Here is a 21,320-nt window from a genome sequence, read left to right as displayed (position 1 = left end):
TATAAATTCTTACTCCGAGGGGCTGTGCTCTCCCATTAATCTGACTTCTCCTATTCTAGAATCTTATCTGCACACAGGACCACAGTGTTGTCACAATTCCGGATACTCTCAATTTTCAGAGGGTTCTGGGCGTGTCCTGTCCGTTGACCTAGAGAACAATGGTAGCGGTGCCGTCAGCCCTGCCCCCAACCTGCTGGGCTTTGGGTTAGAGCGCTGTCAGACTTAGGAACTGTGTCTTGCCTTTGATTCCCACCTTCTATGGGTGTCAGCAAAACATCACAGTTTTATTCAAAAATGGTCCTGCCTTTTGGGACTAGAATTTTAGAATTACGTAAGTTTTCTATCACCAGCATCTACTTACATTACATCATAACATACAACAACCAACACCTGTTGATATTTTCAGAACTTTTCAATCAATCCACCAACGAGCAAGTTCCATGCCTACTATTTGCTAAGAGTCCCACATCAGGAACAACACCCAACGTTTAAAATCGCCCCAAGGACACACTAAACTGAGGCATAAAATCCCTGTAATCTCAGCCGCAAATGCTGAGAGCCACTGCCCCATCAGCTCCTCAGCGTGTCCTCCTGGAAGTGTCCAGGAAGGGAGTGAAACCCGCCTGATGACTCTGGCCTGGCCCGGGCCATCCCAAGCTGCTTTCACCTTTACACTTCGTGTGTTGTTCTCACTCTAAAAATGCAACAGGAAACGGAACACCTTGGTCACTAGGTTTTTCATAAGTCATCAGAATGGCCCAGCTCTGTCAACCTGTGGCTCTTCTAACACAGGGAGGAACAGACGGAAACCAAGGGTGTGATTCATGATGCAGCCATGTCAGTATGGAGTGTCAACAGAGTTCATTAACAGTTCTCTTTTGGGAAACTGTTCCTATACTACTGGGGAAGGGCGGGGAAGAGGCAAAGCAGGTCTGCTCCCAACTCAGGCATCGGGGGAGCCGTGACAGAGGATGGGGCCTAGGTCGGTACCCCTGACACGCAGCCTGTCCCTCTGCTTTCTGACAACACACCAGAGGAGAGCCTAAAGAGACCTGGAAAGCCTGGCAGCCAGACAAGCAACTATTCTGGACTGCAGTAAACAGCAGGCGTACCAGGCTCTCCCCACAGGCCACCCACCGAAGGCTGGCGCACGGGCCGCTCCACGACGGGAAGCTGGGGATACACGGGAGGAAACCCGAGGGAGTGGGGACGGCTGGGAGGAGGACGACTGCCAGCCATGCTGGCATCGAAAGCTGACAGAACAGATCTGGAATTTGCATAAGCCCTTCTGAACAGAGAGGGGGAAACACCCTCTAGTGATCTCCGAGCAGCCCACCCCAGCACAGCCACAAAACAATCTTATCTTCCAGGCACCTGATCCTTTGTTCAAGGCCACAAGAGAGGGACTCTGAGGAGCAAAGGGCACGAGAAAGGGCCCCCGAGTCCCCTTGCGATGCCAGGGCGGAGGTGAGAGGCACGGCAGGCCACAGCGAGGGCGTCTGCAAACTCCAGCCTGAGGAGCAAGCCCAGTTTTGGGTCAAAGATAAGAAAAGATAAAAAGGAGGAAGGTTCTCTTCGAAGATGGAAGGGTTAAAGAGAGGGAGAGACACAGGGAGAGGGAACGGGCAGCACCCGGGTGGCTTTTTCCCGACTGGACTCGCTCACGCCTCCCGAGGGCCTTCTCTCAGCCCTTCCCCTCGAAGCTGCTGGCCTCGCTCACGCCTCCCGAGGGCCTTCTCTCAGCCCTTCCCCTCGAAGCTGCTGGCCTCGGTCATCCCGGGGCCCGGTGGATGTGGAGCCGGCTCCCAGGGCCCCGGCCAGGACGGCCACCAGCCTGCATGACCTGCCCGGCTGGGAGCAGCCCTCCTCCAGCCTCCGCCAGGCTGGCGGCACCCAGGGTCCCGCACGCAGATGAGCAGGGGATGGAACAGGCCCTGTTACTCACGCCCCCGCCCCCTCACTCCTACTCACTTTCCCCAGGGGGCCTGGGAAGGTGAGGGCAGTCCCCAGGGAGTGGCACCTGGGACCACAGACCTGTTGCTTTAATCCTCAGATTTTGAAAACATATTTCAACTTCAATGCGAGGTTGGACTTCAATTTCTGGGCGGGGTCATGAAAACTTTGTTTCCAAGGCGAGGCCCTGTCATTCCCAAGCCCACTCCCAAGCTGCCTTCGGTTCTGTGTGGACCCCAGGCCCCACGCCGTTCCCACTGTGAAGCGCAGCCACGGCCTGACTGCTTTCATATTCACCTGCATTTACCCAGTTCCCAGCAACCCACACGTCTGCAGTTAGGTCAGAACACGTGAGAGACCATGAGTCTCTCCATCTTCTCAGTCGGGCAGCCTCTGTAGTTCAGTGCATTAGGCAAGAAGTTAAAACACAGGTACACCTTTCCTCGAAAACACCCCGGGCACGGTGACTTTCTCAGAGCAGGTCAGCAGGTAAGCCGTGACCAGGATAGATTGGAATGAGATGAGAAAGATAAAGAAAGGTTTCCTGAGCTCTCAGGGAGTGTCTTTCTTGCTAACAGAAAGGTCAGTGCTGGGGATCTAACTCCTTAAGCGCGAGGACCGAGATAGAGTGGAGTGGGAGGTGCCCGTGGCCCAGGGACAGCGCGGCAGGTGTCCAGTGCGAGCGTCTGACACCCTCGAGGTTAGCAAAGGCAGGCGACACCACCATGGGGGCCTACATAGATCACAACTCGTGGTGTTCAAATTCATGAAACCCATGAGTTCCACATAGAAGACGGATGGCACTGAAGGCGGAGCCGCCGCGGCAGGAGCTGAGGCCGGAGGAGGGGCAGCAGCACTCAAGGAAACAGGGAGGAAAAAGCACCAGAAGCAGAGGGAAACCTAACATGCACTTCTTTGCAAAGACAGCAGGGTCCCACGGACCAGTCAAAGCAGACCTCAGCGACCATAACCCCTGTCTCCGGGGCAGCAGCAGGCCGGGCAGCCTCGGCCCACGGGCCAGCGTGAGCCGAACGGAGACGCACGGGCAGGGATCCAGCCGCCGCTCGGCCAACCGCACAGCAACCTCCCGCCCCCAGGGCCTTCGAGAAGAGTGGCTCCTCGCCTGCCCCCAGACCCCCTGGTGGGCACGCTTGAGCAGGGCACCTCCCTGCTTTTGAAGCGACAGCCTGCCAGGCTCCAGAGAGTGTGAGGAAGCGGGGACAGCGCTCCCTCACGAGGACTACCGGTCTCCTAGGAAATGAGAAGCGGGCCATTGCAACCAAGAGGCACCGAACCTCACACTACACCCAAACGTTCAGTAAACAGCTTTAAAGCTAGCAGGCAGTCTGGGCAGGAAGGTCCTGGTTACTGCTTCTGTCTGGAATGGAACCCCTCTGCCTGGGCCGAGGACACCCTAATTACGGCCGGCGCCCCCCACCCCCGGCAGAGCGCACCCCCCAGCCGGGCTGTGAAGAGCAGAGGCCGCTACACAGAAGGGACTCCCCATCACAGAGATGCGCCCCGCAGAGCGGGCTGACAGGCTCTGCTCTAGTCTAGAAACAGCCCAGCTACAGCAGTGGGCAAAACGTCTCCAAAGGCCTAATTACAAAGGCAAACCTGGATGAAAGGAGTGGCGCCATCTCCAAACACAGCCACACTGCGGCGTCCGGCCTGGGGGTCTGGAGAAGAGCCAAAAGGAAGTAGGCAGCTCACCAACCACCTGTCTCAGGGCGACAGCTCGGGCAGGTGAGGGGCAGGGGTCGGAGGTGGTGTAAGAAGGGAGCCCCGGGTCCTGCCGGCGCCGGGCAGAGGCAGTGCCCACACCGCTGTGCGCCCGCCTCCCTCCCCCTCCCGGCCGCAAGGTGGGTTTCGGGAGCTTGTGCTGTTGCAGATGAAACAAAGACCCATCACCACGCTTACTCTGTCACCTCTCCCTACGTACATCCCCAGGACCCACAAGTGAGATCCCGGCACAGACTCTGCCCCACTGTCCAGAGCCCCTCACACACAGGTTGGAGACAAGAGCTTCCCAAGTGGTCTTTCTGGATGAAGCTTTGTCAGTCTCTTGTCTCAGGTGAGAAAAGTTCTTTCTATTCAGCTGTTGATGAAAAATTCCCGGGGCTTCCCTGGTGGCGCAGTGGTTGAGAATCCACCTGCCAGTGCAGGGGACACGGGTTCGATCCCTGGTCCGGGAAGATCCCACATGCCGCGGAGCAACTAAGCCCATGTGCTACAACTACTGAGCCTGAGCTCTAGAGCCTGCGAGCCACAACTACCGAAGTCCACGCGCCTAGAGCCCATGCTCCACAACGAGAGAAGCCACTGCAATGAGAAGCCCGTGCACTGCAACGAAGAGTAGCCCCTGTTCGCCGCAACTAGAGGAAGCCTGTGCGCAGCAACAAAGACCCAACACAGCCAAAAATAAATAAATAAAATAAATAAATCTATTAAAAAAAAGAAAAATTCCCAACCTGTCAAAGGCTAAATAAACAAGCTCTTCTATAAAAGGGAGGTCATATAAAGGAATCACGGAAGGGAATTTGGCCACCTCCTAAAGAAGTGGTCACTCCAGCTCTGGCTGATCAAGGGAAAGGACACAGGAGGCCACGCTGGAATTTCTGCTCTGGTGAAACCCCACCCTCCAGACTGGTCGCAGGGCTGGTGGGGCCCCAGCCAGGGTGATCAAAGATGGAATTCAAGACACCAGAGACCAGTGAGCCAGCCTAACCCGAGTGATGGAGCGCCCCCCGCAACCGCCCTGAGGGTAGTAGGTGCTGGGGGTGGAGACCCATGGGAGCAGAACTGAGCCCAACAGAAGGAAGCAAACCAGGTCAGAGGCCGGCAGCAGAGCAGATCAGCCCATGAGAAAAGCTGCATCTGATTTTAGGAAGAATTCACGAAGTTTCCTGAACCCTGACCCGATAGTTCAGCCACTTTCTCACTGAGCCCTTCCTCATGGGAGACCCTGTGGTTGTGTAAACGTCAGATCTGGAGGCTGTTCTCACCGTGTTCTGCTGCTTGGGGGCCAGGCCAAGACATGCTACTGCCTTTAAAAAAACCCTCCTTTTGGATCTGCTTATACTTCCCTGTGGAGAGGCCAGGCAGCCCTGGAATGTGAACACAGGCGTCTGCCCCATGAGCTACAGATGGTCCCTGACTTACGATGGCTTGACTACAATTTTTTGACTTTCAATGGTGTGAAAGTGTCACGCCTTCAGTAGGAGCTGTTCTTTGAATTTTGCATTTGGATCTCTTCCAGGGCAACAAGCCACAGCGTCTCCATCAGCCACGTGACCACAAGGGCAGACAACCACTACACCAAACAACCCTTCTGGACCTAGACAGCCATTCTGCTTTCACCTTCAGTACGGTGTTCAATAAATTACATGAGCTTTTCCACACTTTACAACGTCTGGCAGGTTAGATGCATTTTCAACGTACAACGGGTCCATCGAGACGTGACCCCTTGTAAGTTGGGTGGATCTGTGGTCACACGCAGACACAGCTGGCCTGCCCTTCCCCAGGGTCCCTAAAGCCACACTCGTGTAGAGACGCCCCTGAGCTGGAAATATAGACATCTACCTGGGAAGAGTCAGCTGGCTCCTTGGAAACAAGCAGAACATCCTAATAGGGCTGGGGAAGGCGGCCTATAGCCGGAGGAAGTATGCTCAGAAACCGTGAAACCACAAGAGTGGACTTGCTAATGTGATTCAGGAATCCACAGTTACACGTAGTGACACCCGAGCTATCACCTGCCCTTCCTCCTTGGGTCCCTGCTTCCAAGACCAGGCATCTGGATATGCATGAAAACAAAGCCATCTTTTGAACCTGGAAAGCAGAACGCTCTCGTGTGTCACATTAACCCAAAACTCACGACGGCATCTGTCAAGTGCTCATGAGCGCTCCCTCTGTGCCAGGCCCTGAGACTGCAATGCCCTCTGGGGGTTCCATTCTACGAGGGCCACAGATGACAACAGATAAATAAGCGAGTAATATGAGGTCAGGGGGTGACAAGAGCTGTGAGAACAGTGAAGCAGGGTGAGAAGACAGGAGTGAGTGGGGTGACCCCCTGAGCAGTGGGTAAAGCCCTGGAGTCAGGGGCAATGGCAGAGCAAAGATTGGGGCGGAACGCTCGCGGTGAACGGTGCAGAGGTGGAACAGCTGGCGGGTATGAACAGAAGGGCAAAGGGCTTCTACCAAAAAGGGGCGTCAAAGGGACCAACAAGAGAAAGATCAAAATAAAGCTCTTCAAACACTCAAATGGATATATAAATTTCAGATAACTTAAAGAGCGATTACTGTAATGTAAAAAGATTCATCAAAGTAGCCTTTTAAAGAAAGAACTCTCTCTGGGTTTCCCTGGTGGCGCAGTGGTTAAGAATCCGCCTGCCAATGCAGGGGACATGGGTTCGAGCCCTGGTCTGGGAAGATCCCACAGGCCATGGAGCAACTAAGCCCGTGCACCACAACTACTGAGCCTGCACTCTAGGGCCCGCGAGCCACAACTACTGAAGCCCATGCGCCTAGATTCCATGCTCTGCAACAAGAGAAGGCACCGCAATGAGAAGCCCGCGCACGGCAACAAAGAGTAGCTCCCGCACACCGCAACTAGAGAAAGCCCGTGTGCAGCAACGAAGACCCAACGCAGCCAAAAATAAATTAATTAATTAAAAGAAAGAAAGAACTCTCTCAATGCGTCTAAACTATGATTCACTCTGAGTGTTCTGTAAAACCTCACTTTGCCCAATGTTAGGAAAAAATACAGTAAATTCAAGGAGGTCAGCTCACTGTAATCTAGAGGATGAAAACAGTCAGATCTGGCACTGACCACAAACTAAAATGAAAGATTACAGTCCTGACATTTACTTTCAGAAACAGAACTGCACACAGGACGGAAGTTTGTCCAAAAGAAAGGACAAGAATTAGGGATGAGAGCCTTGTTTCATCCACCAAAAAACTGTTAGAACTAATAAACGTATTCAGTACAATTGCAGGATACAAAATCAACATACAAAAATCAGTTGTGTTTTTATACACTAAACAAACTATCTGAAAGAGAAATAATCCTATTGATAATCGAAAATAAAATACCTAGGAATAAATCTAATGAATGTGGTGAAAGATCTGTACACTGAAAATTATAACACTGATGAAAGAAACCAAAGAAGACACAAAATACTGAAAGATGTTCCACGCTCATGGATTGGAAGAATTAATATTGTTAAAATGTTTGTAACACACAAACCAATTTACAGATTCAATGCAAACCTTACCAAAATTCCAATGGCATTTTTCATAGAAATAGAAAAAACAACCCTAAAATTTAGGATTTAGTTATTCTAGTTATTACTTTAAAATGTATATCTCAGAAATAACTAAATTTCCTTGTCAGCTGCATTATTATGAACTTTCATCAAATCTTTAACCGTGGCCATTTTTAAGTCTTTTGTCATTTACAGACAGTTCTGGGTGTACTCTGATGCTTTTGCAAATATGTTCCTATAAAAGGGTTTCATCTTCAAGGAATTCATGGAAAAGACTCTGACAAGTACAGGTTTCTGGTAACTGACTATACTGCTGAATTGAATGAATAAACATTTTCAGAACTCTAATGGAAAACTGATGTGAACTCGTAAAAGTGCTAACAAAAGATCAAGATGAAAAAAAAAATTAATTACATGGGACTGAGTGAACTGATGAGGATGATTATAATTTTTGTGACTTTCTGTTTGAATAAAAAAAAAAAATCCCACAAGGACTCAGAGGCAAAAAATATACAAATCAATTTTCACTGCAAAGTAAAGGAGCTGTTACAGTGGAGGATTACTGGACTGAATGTCAATATTATGACATAGTATGAGTGTGTTTCGTGTTGGGTAATTGCAATCATTGTTGCTTTTGTTGTGGTCATCCATGTACAATGCTTGGTGTCAGTCTATTAAAAAAAAAAAAAAAAAAAAAATTTGTATGGAACCACAAAAGACCCCAAATAGCCAAAGCAATCCTGAGAAAGAAGAACAAAGCTGGAAGCATTGCACTTCCTGATTTTAAGCTGTACTATAAAGCCGTAGTAATCAAACCAGTATGGTATCGGCATAAAAGCAGATACAGAGACCAATGAGCGGAATACAGAGCCCAGAAACAAAGCCCTGCATATCCGGTCAATTAATATGTGACAAAGAAAAGGCAATGACGTGAGGCTGGTGATAACAAGCCACACGGTGGGAACTGTCCTGCAATGTGTAAGTGTATCAAATCACCACATCACACACCTGTAACGCACACAATGCTATCTGTCAGCTGCATCGCAATGAAGCTGGAAAAAATAAGAGGCCTTCCTTTAAAAAAAAAGAAGAAGAAGAAGAAGAAGAAAAGGGACATCATCAAGAAAGTGAAATGACAACCTACAGAATGGGAGAATGTAGCTGTAAAGTAGACATCTGATAAAGAACTTGTCCCTAGAAAATATAAAGAACTCTTACAACTCAAATTAAAAACCAAGCAAAGTATCTAAATAGACATTTCTCCAAAGAAGATATACAAACAGGCAACAAGCACATGAAAAGATGCTCCACGTTGTTAGTCATCAGGGAAATGAAAATCAAACCACAATGAGATACCGTTCCACAACCTCTAGGATGGCTAGGACCTAAAAAATGGGTAATAGTAAGTGTTGACAAGGATGAGGAAGAAATCCAAACCCTCACATATATCTGGTGGGAATGTGAAATAGTGCAGCTGCTGTGGAAGTTTGGCAGCTCCTCAAAAGGTTAAGCATATTTAGCACGTGACCCAGGAATTCTACTCCTAGATATATAGATACCTAAGAGAAATGAAAACCATGTCCACACAAAGACCTGTACATAAATGTCCACATTCACCGTCGCCAGAACATCGGGACAGTCCAAGTGTCCATCAACGGACGAATGGATAGACAAAATGTGGTCCATCCACATAATGGGATAGTATTTGGCTATAACGAGGAACAAGGTGTTGATAAATGCCACAAAGTGGCGGACCCTTGGAAAACATTATGCTAAGTGAAAGGAGCCAATCACAAAAGACCACACATTATACGACCCCATTTATATGAAACAAACCCACAGAGACAGAAGTGGATGAGCGGCTGCCAGGGGCCAGAAAATGAGAATGACAGCTAATGGGTATGAGGTTTCCTTCTGGGGGACAAAAGCGTTCTAAGATTGTGGTGACGGCACCACGACTCTGTGACTACGGTAGAAACCACTGAAATTGGACACCTTCAATGGGCGCACGGCATGCTATGTGACTTACATCTCAACAAAGTTGTAAGACACACAGGACATACACACTTCAGCCCGCGCTATGATCTTCTGGAGAGGACCACGTGTCCTGGGCTGGTACTCACATACGTGCTTGCGCTTCTGTTTCCAAAAGGCTGCCCGAAACCCCCGAGCCGGGCCCCCCTCCCAGGCCCTGGGCCTAGGGCCTCCTGCCGGCGCACAGCCCGGAGGCAGCAGGGAGGGCCGGCCCCCCACCCGGGCCTCCAGCTCCAGCACCCCAGCTCCGGGAGCGCCTCACCTCGGTGGCTGCGGGGAGCGGGCCTTGGGCTTCTCCTTCTCCTTGTCGCGCTCCTTGTCGCGCTCACGGTGCTGTCTGTCCTTCTCGTCCCGCTTGGCGCGCTCGCGCTCCCACTCCTCCTTCCGCCGCTGCCGCTCCTTGTCCCGCTCGCGCTCCCGCTCCCGCTCGCGCTCCCGCTGCCGCCGCTCGCGCTCCCGGTCCCGCTCCCGTTCGCGCTCCCGCTCCCGCTGTCTGTTCTCTCGCTCTCGTTCCCGCTCCCTTTCCTTCGTGGAAAAGCCAGACATACGCACATGCCACGATTAGCCACTCGGAAGGGGAGGCGCGGGGAGGACACACGAGAGCAGGAGGAGGAGACAGAACCGCCGGGGCGGGGTCTTGTTTCAGCGCTAGAAACGGACTTGAGGCCACGTGGCGGGGGGGGGGGGGCCCTGCAGAGCCTGCCCTTCCAACATCAGCACCCAGGCCGCTGGAAGCTGGGCAGACCTCTCTGGCCTTAGCTCTTGTCGAGGGATGGAGATGACTGAGCTCTGCACAGGCAGCCTGGCCCTGGGGCACCGGGGGACGTGGTGGCAGGGACCCCAGCAGGTCCTGCTCCCTTCGAGGCTGCCCCGGCTGTCGCGAGGCACCTGGAACCGCAGGCCGGCCCCAGCGAGGAGTCTGCTTTGCCTGCCGGGGAGAGGGCACAGCGTGGTCAGCCAGGGGCCCCTTCTCACCACAAGCTCACCATCTGATGGGCTCCCGGACAGTCACTCCCTTTGCTCCAAAAAACTCACGAATACGACTTAAGTCGTGGCACAAAAACTGCTAACCTGCTTTTTTTTCTCTTTTTTTAAATAAAGTTATTTATTTTTGGCTGCACTGGGTCTTTGTTGCTGCGCGCGGGCTTTCTCTAGTTGCGGCAAGCGGGGGCTACTCTTCATTGTGGTGCATAGGCTTCTCATTGCGGTGGCTTCTCTTGTCGTGGAGCACAGGCTCTAGGCGTGTAGGCTCAGTAGTTGTGGTGCATGGGCTTAGCTGCTCTGCGGCATGTGGGATCTTCCCGGACCAGGGCTCGAACCCGTGTCCCCTGCATTGGCAGGCGGATTCTCAACCACTGTGCCACCAGGGAAGCCCTGCTAACCTGCTTTTAACAGATCTCTTCCAAGTGGCAGCTTCACACCAAAAGCATAGAGTCAGGGACTCAGCGACTGAAGTGCATGTATTCACAAATCGACTACATGTCAGAGAAGCACCAACAGCAATGGCTGTAAGTGGCCCAGGCAGCCGGCACATGAGGCGGCACGACCCGTGAAGGGTGGTCCTAAGGAACCTGAAAGAGTGATGTGCTCAAGAGGGTGGGACACACCCCGTGCCACTGGCATCAGTCACCCAACCAGCAGCTCCGGTGAGAAACAGAGCAAGAGCACAGACCAACCCAAGGAAGGATCTGTTCAAATCACCACAAAGTTAGTCCATGGACCCGAATTAGTTCTCCACGAACAGTCAAGCGGGGCTTGAAATTAGTACACCACGCCCACACAATTAAGCTCATATAAAGTCCTATAAATAAAAAAGGGATGATTTTAATGGGTCCATCAGTGAAGTTCTGACCTACACACATAAGCCCCACATACCCGGTAGTTATGGTACGGCTCCGCTTCTGTGTACTGCACCCGGAAATTCTCGTACTGCCCGCCACGCCAGAACCGCTCTATCTCATAGTCGTAATAAGGGTCTGCGTAAGGCTCAAGTCTGGAAAAAGAGCAAGTAAAAGTCAAGCTTATCGCTTAGGAATATTAATGCAAAAACATTACATAAAATATTTGCAAAGATTCAGATACCACATTAAAAAAAATAACACACCACCATTGCAAGGCTGAGTCAATATTAGAAAATGAACATACTAAAGAAAATCACAGACCTACAGAGAAAAGTCACAGGATTACACCTACAGATGATGAAAACGTTTGTGACAAAAATCCAATACCCCTTTCTCAATGAAAATAGGAAGTGATCCTTTCTTAACGTGATAACATGTTTTTATACACTTTAGAACTAAAGCCAGCACCTAACTTATCGGGAACAGGGAGGCATTCCCGTTAAGATCTGGACGGGCTGAGGAAGCCCAGTGCCTCTCAGGCAGCCCACCCGTGTGCTGCAGGCACTGCCGTGGTCAGACTACAGGAGACCCCAGAACCACCTCAATCTGCACATTAAATGATGCTGTACACGAAAAGCCAAGACACGACAGTGAAGCCGATTCAAGTGGCCAGAGGAGCCCAGTAAGGCAGATGCAGAGAACTTAACATACAGAAACCAACACCCTTATGTGCATAGATAATAACCAGTCAGGAGACAGAGGGTACAGAAAACCCCTCTTACACTAGCAAGAAAGAAGGAAACATATTTAGGAACAAAATTCATTTAATCAGAAACGTGCAGAACCTGTGAAGAAAACTTTAGCACTCTTGAAAGACACAAAAGCACGTGTGAATAAATGAGACCACCTCCCTTGTCTTTGGAAAGGACAATTGAACATCACCAAGAAGTCAGTTAATTTACAAAGCCCTTTGTTAATTTACAAATTTAGGGCAATCCCTGTAAAAATGTTGATGAGATTCTTTATGCAGCTAGACAACTGATCCTCAGGTTCACATGGACACCAAAACATGTAAGACCAGCCAAGAAACCATGGGAAAGACAAGACACACCCTCCGAGGGACTTCCCTGGCAGAACAGTTGTTAGACGCCGCGCTTCCACTGTAGGGGGCACGGGTTCGATCCCTGGTCGGGGAACTAAGATCTTGCATGCCGCACGGCGCGGCCAAATAATAGAAAAGGAAAGAAAGAAAAAAAAGACACACCCTCCACGACCTCACAACATCACAGATGGCCCGGCCCGTGAAGAAACAGACCCAAAGAAAAAAACAGGAAGTCCGGGAGCAGACCCCTGTGTGGGTGATAAAGGTGGGCCTTCAATCACACGGACAGGACAGCTGACTAAGCCCTGGGAAGAGGCAAGAGGCGGCCCCAGCTCCCACACACACAGACCCAGAGGACCTGCACAGGTCCCTGACTCAAACCCTGGGTGGGGTGCAGGGAAGGGAAGTGTACACCAGCAGCAGATGGCCCTGGAGGCTGTTTCAGGGACTTCTTGGCTCCAGACTGACCCTTCCCGTTGGGTAAACTGGCAGGGGAAACAGAGACGCCCAGAGCTTGCAGAGGCCGGAGGCCCCCGCCAGGCCATGCTGCATCTGTGTGGCCTGCAGGGGCTGCTTTCTAGGAAATCTCTCCCCCAGCACTTGTGGGGTGCTGGCGGGGTGACCTGGGCTGCTCTACCAAGTGACACAGCTGTTTCTCATTCCCAACAGCCAGACGCCTTCCTAACGCTCCAACCCTCACGCCGCACAGGCAAGCACTGGTGATCTTGGAAACGCAGAGCCAACCCTACGTCCTTTTTCTCAGCCTCTGACTGTGATTTCAGGCAGAAATCAGTGGTTGTGCTTTGCAGCAGCAAACCTCCACGCACGGTGTCACTGTGAGATAAGACGATGCTGGAGCCGGCCTGCTCAGGAGAGGCCTGGCCCGCTCGGTCCTGAGAGGGGAGCGCAAGAAAGCGGCACCTGCCCCGGAGCAGGCGTGCTGCGAGCCGAGGGCTGTACTTGGGATGCTACATAGCTCCTCAAGAGCTGACAGGTGTTTCAACCCCATGTACTTCTGCAATTTGTTTTCAAAGACCCCTGATAAAATGTCTGGAAGAAACAATGAAGAAACTTGCCATACTCCCGGATTTTAGTGACAAATTTCACAGCTTTTCCTGGTTCCTGGGGAACTTGGGGAAAAGCGGGGAGGACACTCACGGGGCCCCAGGGGCTTTAGGAGCAGCTGTAAAACCTCTCCGAGCTCTCGGAGGAACCCAAACGGGCGTGAGGCGCCCTGCAGTCACAAGGCCCAGGCACGGAGCTAAAACGTGTCCTCCCCAGAAGCAAAACAACAAGGAAAGTCAGCTGCAAACTGCCTGAAACGCTCTCGGGGAGGCCATCCTGAGGCCGGCGGGTGGCCAGGCCCCCGCGCGCCCTGGGTGGCCTCGGCGCTGCTGCTCTCCAGGGTGCAAGCCCCACGCAGCTGGGGACGCTGAATCCTCTCTCAACAGGGAAGGAAGAGGCAGAGCCGTTCCTTACGCTGCGTCTCTGACATCCCTCGTGATCCGATAGTTCCAGTCTCGGAAAACTTCGTTTTCTTTGTCAAACTCCCGTTCATCTTCACCAATGGTCACCGTAAACCTTTTCTCTTCAAAGTCAGGCTCTTGTTCTTTTCGAATGGTTGCTTTTTTTAAAACCTACCATTTTAAGAAGAGAGAAGCCAACACCAGTTACTGTTAGGAAAACAGAGGGGATCCTGTCCCGACTGACCCCGGCAGCCTGGGCCGGAGTGGCAGGAGAGCACGACTGAGCACTCACTGGGGACATGCCTAAGCTCCGTGCTGGGGGTGGACACGGGACCCCACGCACCCTTCTGGGGAACGGGAGCGCCCCGTCCCTGCAGACACAGTGAACCCTGCACTCAGGACACACCCAGGTCTGGGAAGAGGGGACGGAGTGGTGACTCCCTGTTCCCAGTGCTGGCACTGAACCAGGGGGCTCCAGACGTGCCCTCAGAGGGGAGGCAGGTAGGTGTGCTCCGGGCAGGAGAGGCACCGGGAGCGGGTCAGGCTGGGGGCGGGGAGCGTGTGCTGAGGGCAGGAAGAGCTTTGCCTCAGTCTGCCATCTCCCTGAGGGGAAGGCAGGCCCAGAGCCAAGAAGCGTAAGCCCGGGCCCCTGGGCCGGGTGCGGCCTGGAGTGTTGGGGGAGAGGGGAGGCCGGCGTAGCACCGCTTCTCCAGACGCAGAGGCCGCAGGGGGCGCGGGAGCGCTAAGGCTCTGGGGAGTGCCTCCACGGGGCGGGGGACTGCAGCCCTGGCTCAGGCACGGCCCGATGCACTGCGAGCCCCAGGAAGCCCGTGGGCCGCGTTCCTGGTGGGGCCTCCCTGGCCGCCTGGGCTCTGTCACGCCGCAGCAGGCCTCGGAGAGACAGAAAGGCTAGCTGTGCGCGAGGACCGCCCCTAGTTTTCCTCTCGGGTTTTCTGCTGATTCCGTTACCTCCTTTGCGTGCCGGAGTCCTCGCTCCCAGGCACTCTCTGTAGGGGGCTCTGGAGGGGGTGGAGGCAAAATTTCATCAACTACTGGCCCACCCTATTAAAAAACGAGAAGGGAAAAGTTAAGAGAGCAAGCAAACTTTAAAATCTACACAGAAACGGGGGAGCCAGAACACCAAGGAGAACACCAGCCGGCTACCACCTGCTCTCTCCTCCAAGCCTGCCTCCGCCCCACCCAGCTGCCCTGAGCCCGGGGGGCCTCTACCTGGAGACACCAGAGCAGCTAGAAGGCGGAAACGCCTGCCATACAAGGCGTATTAGCGTGCTTTGAGTCGGAGAGTCACAAACAGAGCTTAGGTGTGATTTGCTAGCAATGAAAGAGGTGTTCACGCACCCACGGGTTGGCAGGCATCAGAGGGTGAGGTCCGAGAGGCGGGGCACCGTTGGGCGGGAAAGGTTCGGCTTTGGTGATGAGGGAGTAGTTGCCCTTGTCGTTGACTCCAGGGTGTATAAACCTGCAGTTCATGCCCCAGGTACAGTTCCCTACGGAAATAAAAGCCAGGTCAGAAGGGGCGCCCGGCCCAAGCGCACAGGTCAGCTTCCCCCTGCTCCCGCGGCGCCGGGCCAGGCAGCCAGGCAGCAGGCCGAGCGCGGTCCCGGCCACCCCACGAGGCCACAGCAGGCAGGCCTGGAAGGTCTGGGACCGTCCTGCGAGCGTCACCTCCTAAAGGGCTCCCGCAGGGCCCCTGTCCCACGGTCACCGTAGGAACACTTCATTTCCCCTGAAACAGAGAAGACCGAGAGCGCCCCGATGATCGGGACGGCCCTGCCTTGGGGTTTGCTGCTCAGGACACACGTGCCCTGGGGAGCGTGCAGGTGCACGGACAGGGTCGTTATTCTGACTCAAAAGACTGCCCGTACTGAAACAGAAAGCAACCAGAAGCACAAAAATGATCAGAATTCTGCACGTTTATGCCAGGGTGATCTTTACCAGCTCTGTACATTTGCATTTCTCCTACCAAACCACTTCAGGCTATTTCTGGTACTTAAAAAAATGCGTTAGAGAGAAAACACATAGACAGATTGGGTGTTTATACTTTACAATTAAGAAGGTCAACTTTTAGCATTATTCAGCAACAGAACACCAAGATTATTCAAGAAAACCACTTGACTTTTCAGCACAGGAGGCAAGAAGTCTACATTTTAAAATTAATTAGTGAGTGAATCACTTTTTTAAAATTTAATTTTTTGAATAGGTAATATGTACATAGGCTTAAAAAATAAATATGGCATACAATATCTAAGTGGTTTTAAAAAACATTTTCAATTGGTTAGCATATATAAATTGTAAGCCATCTTTTAATGTATATTCACTTCTAAACATGATATTCCATTTGAATGTTTCTGTCAACAAAATACGCTTTTTCTTGTATCATGTAAATTGTAGAGAAATAATCATTTGGTATTTAAAGAAACACTAAATTTTACCTTTTAAACATTATGAATATTTAAACTTGTATTTAAAATCAACTTAATAATGCTCCAAATTAAATATGAAATAAAGTATGCTTAAAAAAATTGCTTCTCTGAGAATGCAAAAATAACCAATTAACTTTTTAATTTCCAGAAGTGTCTGAGAGATCACATATAAGTCAGAGGCTGGGACATATACACTACAGGGGCTTCAAAATCCCAGAGACTCAGAGAGTTTCAAAGAAACCAGACTCTGCGGTCATATCTCTAAATCAAGCAGTCCAGAACATCACACGCTTCTCCAGTGCGTGACTCCTATAAACTCGTGTCAGAGTCCACACTGCTTATGGGGTTAAAAAGTCACAAAAGCTCACTGTAGAAAACTGCAAGCACAGAACAGTATTAACAATATAAACCACAGCATTTCTATAATTTTTTAAAATCTAAAATAAATATGTGGGTAGCAGATAAATGAGTATTTGTGATTCTCTGTTCTTTTTGTATTTAAAAAATTTTCAAAACAAAACAAAACAAAAACATCACCCCTGAGCGCACTGACAAAAAAGCTCTTTCGTCCCTCATGTTGGCAGGGGAGGGCGGAGGAGCAGGCGGTGAGCAGAGCTGAGAGGAGGGTGAGAGGCAAGGGCAGGGGCATCGCCCCCGAGCCGCCCGCCCCGGGTCCCCGCTCCCAGAGGGCTAAGGTCCACACTGCATGTGCCTGGCCTCCAAAGAGAAGGAGGAGACTACTCCAGGAGGAAGTGTGGGCAGTCTACACACGGGCAAGGACAGATGTCCCACACCTGCAGGCAGGAAGAGCAGCAAGAATAGTGTAATCCCACCAGCCTTTTGGAAAGTGAATGTTTAATTGTGTAGAAAAAAGTCTGGAAGGATACACCCCAAACTGTTATTGTTTTGACTCTGTCAGCACATATTACTTTCATAATTTAAAAAAGCAATTTGTTCGGAAAAAAAATTCTCCAGGAAATGGAAGCAAAAATAGATCTACTGGTTTAAAAATTGTATAGTCTTCTGCTTCTAAATGAAACTTCACGAACACAAAATTTACGTGGATTGCGATTGTGCCTGGATGACTAACAGGCTTACTACTGTGTAAGGACGCTGCGTGCACAGGGATATGAGCCCAAAGGGAACGAGGGAAAGGATCTGGGAGCTCCCTGGCGGTCCAGTGGTTAAGGACGCGGCGCTCTCACTGCCGGGGCTCGGGTTCAATCCCTGGTCCGGGAACTAAGATCCTGCAAGCCTCTTGGCACGGCTGAAAAACCAAACAACAAAAAAAGGATGCAGCGTGGCAGTGTGGTGCAGGGCGTGGTGAGGCACGGGAATGCAGGTCAACAAGGTATCCAAGTACTCAGAAAGGTACTCAGTGCTGTTTCCCCATCTCCAGGGCCCTGCACCAAAGGCAGTGACCCATTTGTGGGGGATCGATCGATCAGTCAATCAGTATATCCATCCCCATTTTTTTCCTGGTTGTATGATACACTCTGTGTTGAGCCCTGCTTTTCTTCACTACACAATAAATATACCTACAAAAAAGGAACCTGCAAGCTCAAAAGTAACAAACCCGAACTCTACCAGTGAAACAGACACATACACAGAGAAAGCCTACCTGAGTCTCAGCAGAAACCGAGGACCTGAACACAGAGACAACAGGAAAGGAAAACACACCACACACAGCAGCCCAAGGAGCCCATCTCACTCATGGTGTGAGGGGAGCTGAAAGTGCCTGTTTCTGCGGGCACATGTGTGAGTGTGGCTGCCGATGGGTCCAGAAACACTACAGACCTTAAAATTCTGACTGCTGGTCTGACTGGCGTCAGCATGGTACCTCCAGATGGCATTTATAAGCCGCGTGTCACCGCATTTGCAATGCGTCCCACTGCAACAGCGGAGATAATTTTACAATCTCTCTCTACTTTCCATACAAAATGCTTGCTTCACACTAGAATTTTAAACAAAGACTTTATTTCTAAATAAGACATAGTGGTCTTACTTAAATATTCCTTGGTCCCATTTCCTGTTAGTCTAAACAACTCAGAATAAGTAACAAATATAGGGATTGTCAAAGTAAAATAAAGAAGTTTAAAGTGCTTCATGGTTTTTAAAAATTACTTCCTAAAAGGAAGGCAGAATATATAAAAATCTAATAATTAAATATTAAAGACCAACCCAAGATCTACAAACGCTTATTCTAACACGCATAAAATCCCATGAACTGTCGCATACAAACTTTTAATGAAAGAACACAAAAAACTCAAGTACTTTCCTATTTCACAGAGAACTGTGACAGACAACTACGGTCATATTGAGCAGTATTCTGAGATATTTTAACTTCTTAAGGAATACAGTCATTATGGTAGCTGAAAGAATTAAAATAATTTCTGCGCTGCTTCTCTGTGAACAACATAGGCCAGTGGTTCCTGTAACTTTTTGGTCTCAGGACCCCCAAAGAGCCTTTGTGATGATTATATTTATTGATATACAATAATTGATTATATTAATTGATATATTTATATTGGAAATTAAAACAGAAAATTTAAAGACATAAAGTATAACGTATGTAATTTTATGTTAGCAATAGTTGTTAACATAAAAGTTTTATGAAAACGTTTTAAGAATACTTAGCGATAGTAGCAGCATTATTTTCCTTTTTGCAAATCTCTTTAATTTGACATTAGAATGACGACAGCTGGGTTCTCACAGACATCTGTGCCCTGCATCCCATCTGCTGTGCTGGGTGGCTTCAGAGAAGGAGGTGCGGCCGGCCTGGGGACACCCATGACAGCCTCTCCAGACTCTGCGCGTCCTCTGAGGCTCCGATACAGCGAGCTGCAGTCCTGTCACTGAACCTCCCCGACTCCTGGGCGGAGGTCCACCAGTCCACCTTGCACTGTGAATGGCTTTCTACCCAGGTATGCTTTTGTGACACCACATGACGGTCATCTGGAAAAGTCATCAAACCCTGCGAATCTGGCAAGTTCTCCAAAATTCTGATTTTCACTTGAGAGCCTGAACCTTATCATTAGCACAGTCACTGTCTTGGTCTCCTGGGTGTCCTGGAGGAGACGTGGCCGTCTGGGCTCACAGCCACACCTGGCATGCCCTCCCTGGAGGCGCCCCTCATGCCTCAGTGTCAGCACACGAGCTCCGTGAGCACTTGTAATTTCGTCAGACGGAAGAGCGAAAAGACACACTGAGGGGCTGTGGTGGGGTGATGGAAATATTCTACATCTGGACTGTGGTGCTGGGTGCACAACTTGGTAAACTAATAAAAATCATTGGACATTTAAAACAGGCGAATTTTATGCCATTTAAATTATACTTCGACAAAGTTATTAAAAAAAAAAAAAAGACCTAGACCCAAAAATAAAGTTTAACTATGCATCTTCCTGCTCTATCCCGGATGTCATTTCTCGGTGCACATACAGTGGGCGACACCTGCCGACTGGCGCAGTGTTACTGTCATTAGAGCACTGACCTCAGGGCGCCCCTGGGTCTCAAGAACACACCTTGAGACCTGCTGCTTTAAACACAAGAGGATGCAGGGATTAAAAAATGGGCAGTAGGGACTTCCCTGGTGCTGCAGTGGTTAAGAATCCACCTGCCAATGCAGGGGACACGGGTTCGAGCCCTGGTCTGGGAAGATCCCACATCCCGCGGGGTAACTAAGCCCATGCGCTACAACTACTGAGTCTGCGCTGTGGAGCCCGCGAGTCACAACTACTGAGCCCGCGTGCCACGACTATTGAAGCCCGCGCGCCTAGAGCCCGTGCCCCGCAACAAGAGAAGCCACCGCAGTGAGAAGGCTGTGCACCACAACGAAGAGTAGCCCCCGCTCGCCGCAACTAGAGAAAGCCCGCGCCCAGCAACGAAGACCCAACGCAGCCAAAAATAAACAACAACAAAATAAGGGCAGTAAACATTTCTCAAAAGAAGATACACAAATGACCAAAAAGCACATGAAAAGATGCTCCACATCACTAATCATGGTGAAACGGAAATCAGAACCCTACCTCACACCCACGATGATACTATCACAAAATCAGAAAACAAGCGTTGGCGAGAAGAACCTGAACACTGTGCTCAGTGGCGGGATGCAAAGCGATGCAGCCATTGTGGACAACAGCAGGGTGGTTCTTCAAAATGTTAAAAACACAACCACCACCTGACCCAGCCATCCCACTTCCGAGCGTACACTCAAAAGATTTGAAAGCAGGGTGTCAGAGAGATGTTTGCACACCCATGCTCACAGCAGCAGTATTCGTAATAGCTAAAAAATGGAAGTAACCCAAGTGTCCACTGACGGATGATGGGTAAGCAAAATGTGGTTCATCCACACAGTGGAGTATTACTCAATCTTGAAAAGGAAGTAAATCCTGGCACCTGCTACAGCCCGATTAACCTTGAGGACGCCGTGCTGAGTGAAACCAGCCAGTCACAAATGGACAAATCCTGTAAGACTGTACTTCTATCAGGCACATGGCGTAGTCAAATTCACAGAGACAGAAAGGAGGAGGGCAGATGCCAAGGGCTGGGGAGCTAGTGTTTAATGGAGACAGTTTCAGTTTTACATGATGAAAGGAGTTCTGAAGATGGATGGTGGTGATGGCCACAATGTGAATGTACTGAATGCCAATGAAACGTACACTTAAAAACGGCTAAGATGGTAAATTTTATATTGTGTATTTCACCACAATTTAAAAAAGGGAAAGCAAGAGGGAGGGAGAGAAAAAGAGAGCAGGAAGGAGAGGACACAGGAGGCCTGGCCCACAGAACGGGCTGGGTGCTACTGACAGCTAGGTAATCAGAGACCCAAAGCAGAACACAGTTTAAAGAAAATGCTATTTATGCCTTTGTGGATAGAACTTCAAGTCTTGATGACTCAACCTAAATATAAGACAGGTAAAAATACACCATAAACAAAGCACTGGTGTTTTAAAATGTTTCAATTTGTATTCCTAAGTACATTTTGTTGTCAATGGTCACAAATATCAATGTGTCCATTTGGGCAATTTAACAATAAACCTGCAGATCACAATAACAACAGAAATATAGCTAACAAACATTTTTTAAAAAGCATTTTCAAAGATATAATTTACATACCATAAAATACCCCCATTTAAAGTGCACAATTCAGTGGGTTTTAGTACATCCACAAAGCTGTGCAACCACTGCCACTACCTAATTCTAGAACATTCCATCCC

The 21,320-nt window shown here is 50.1% G+C and overlaps 1 protein-coding gene across 10 annotated transcripts in view; it reads right to left on the bottom strand.

The window, feature by feature from the left end:
• Positions 1-21,320, bottom strand: part of ZC3H18 (zinc finger CCCH-type containing 18) — a 50,428-nt gene that overhangs the window by 10,998 nt on the left and 18,110 nt on the right. For all 10 annotated transcript variants that reach the window (XM_082437133.1, XM_082437138.1, XM_082437142.1 and 7 more), the window contains 5 exons: positions 15,020-15,168; positions 14,630-14,722; positions 13,674-13,831; positions 11,127-11,244; positions 9,514-9,776 (listed from right to left, as the gene is read on the bottom strand). In XM_082437133.1, coding sequence (XP_082293259.1) covers positions 9,514-9,776; positions 11,127-11,244; positions 13,674-13,831; positions 14,630-14,722; positions 15,020-15,168 — 781 coding nt within the window. The remainder of the gene's footprint in view (positions 1-9,513; positions 9,777-11,126; positions 11,245-13,673; positions 13,832-14,629; positions 14,723-15,019; positions 15,169-21,320) is intronic.

The sequence above is a fragment of the Balaenoptera physalus genome (assembly GCF_965194825.1).
Source record: "Balaenoptera physalus genome assembly, chromosome: 19".
NCBI lineage: Eukaryota > Metazoa > Chordata > Mammalia > Artiodactyla > Balaenopteridae > Balaenoptera > Balaenoptera physalus.
This window is presented reverse-complemented; position numbering and strand designations above follow the sequence as displayed.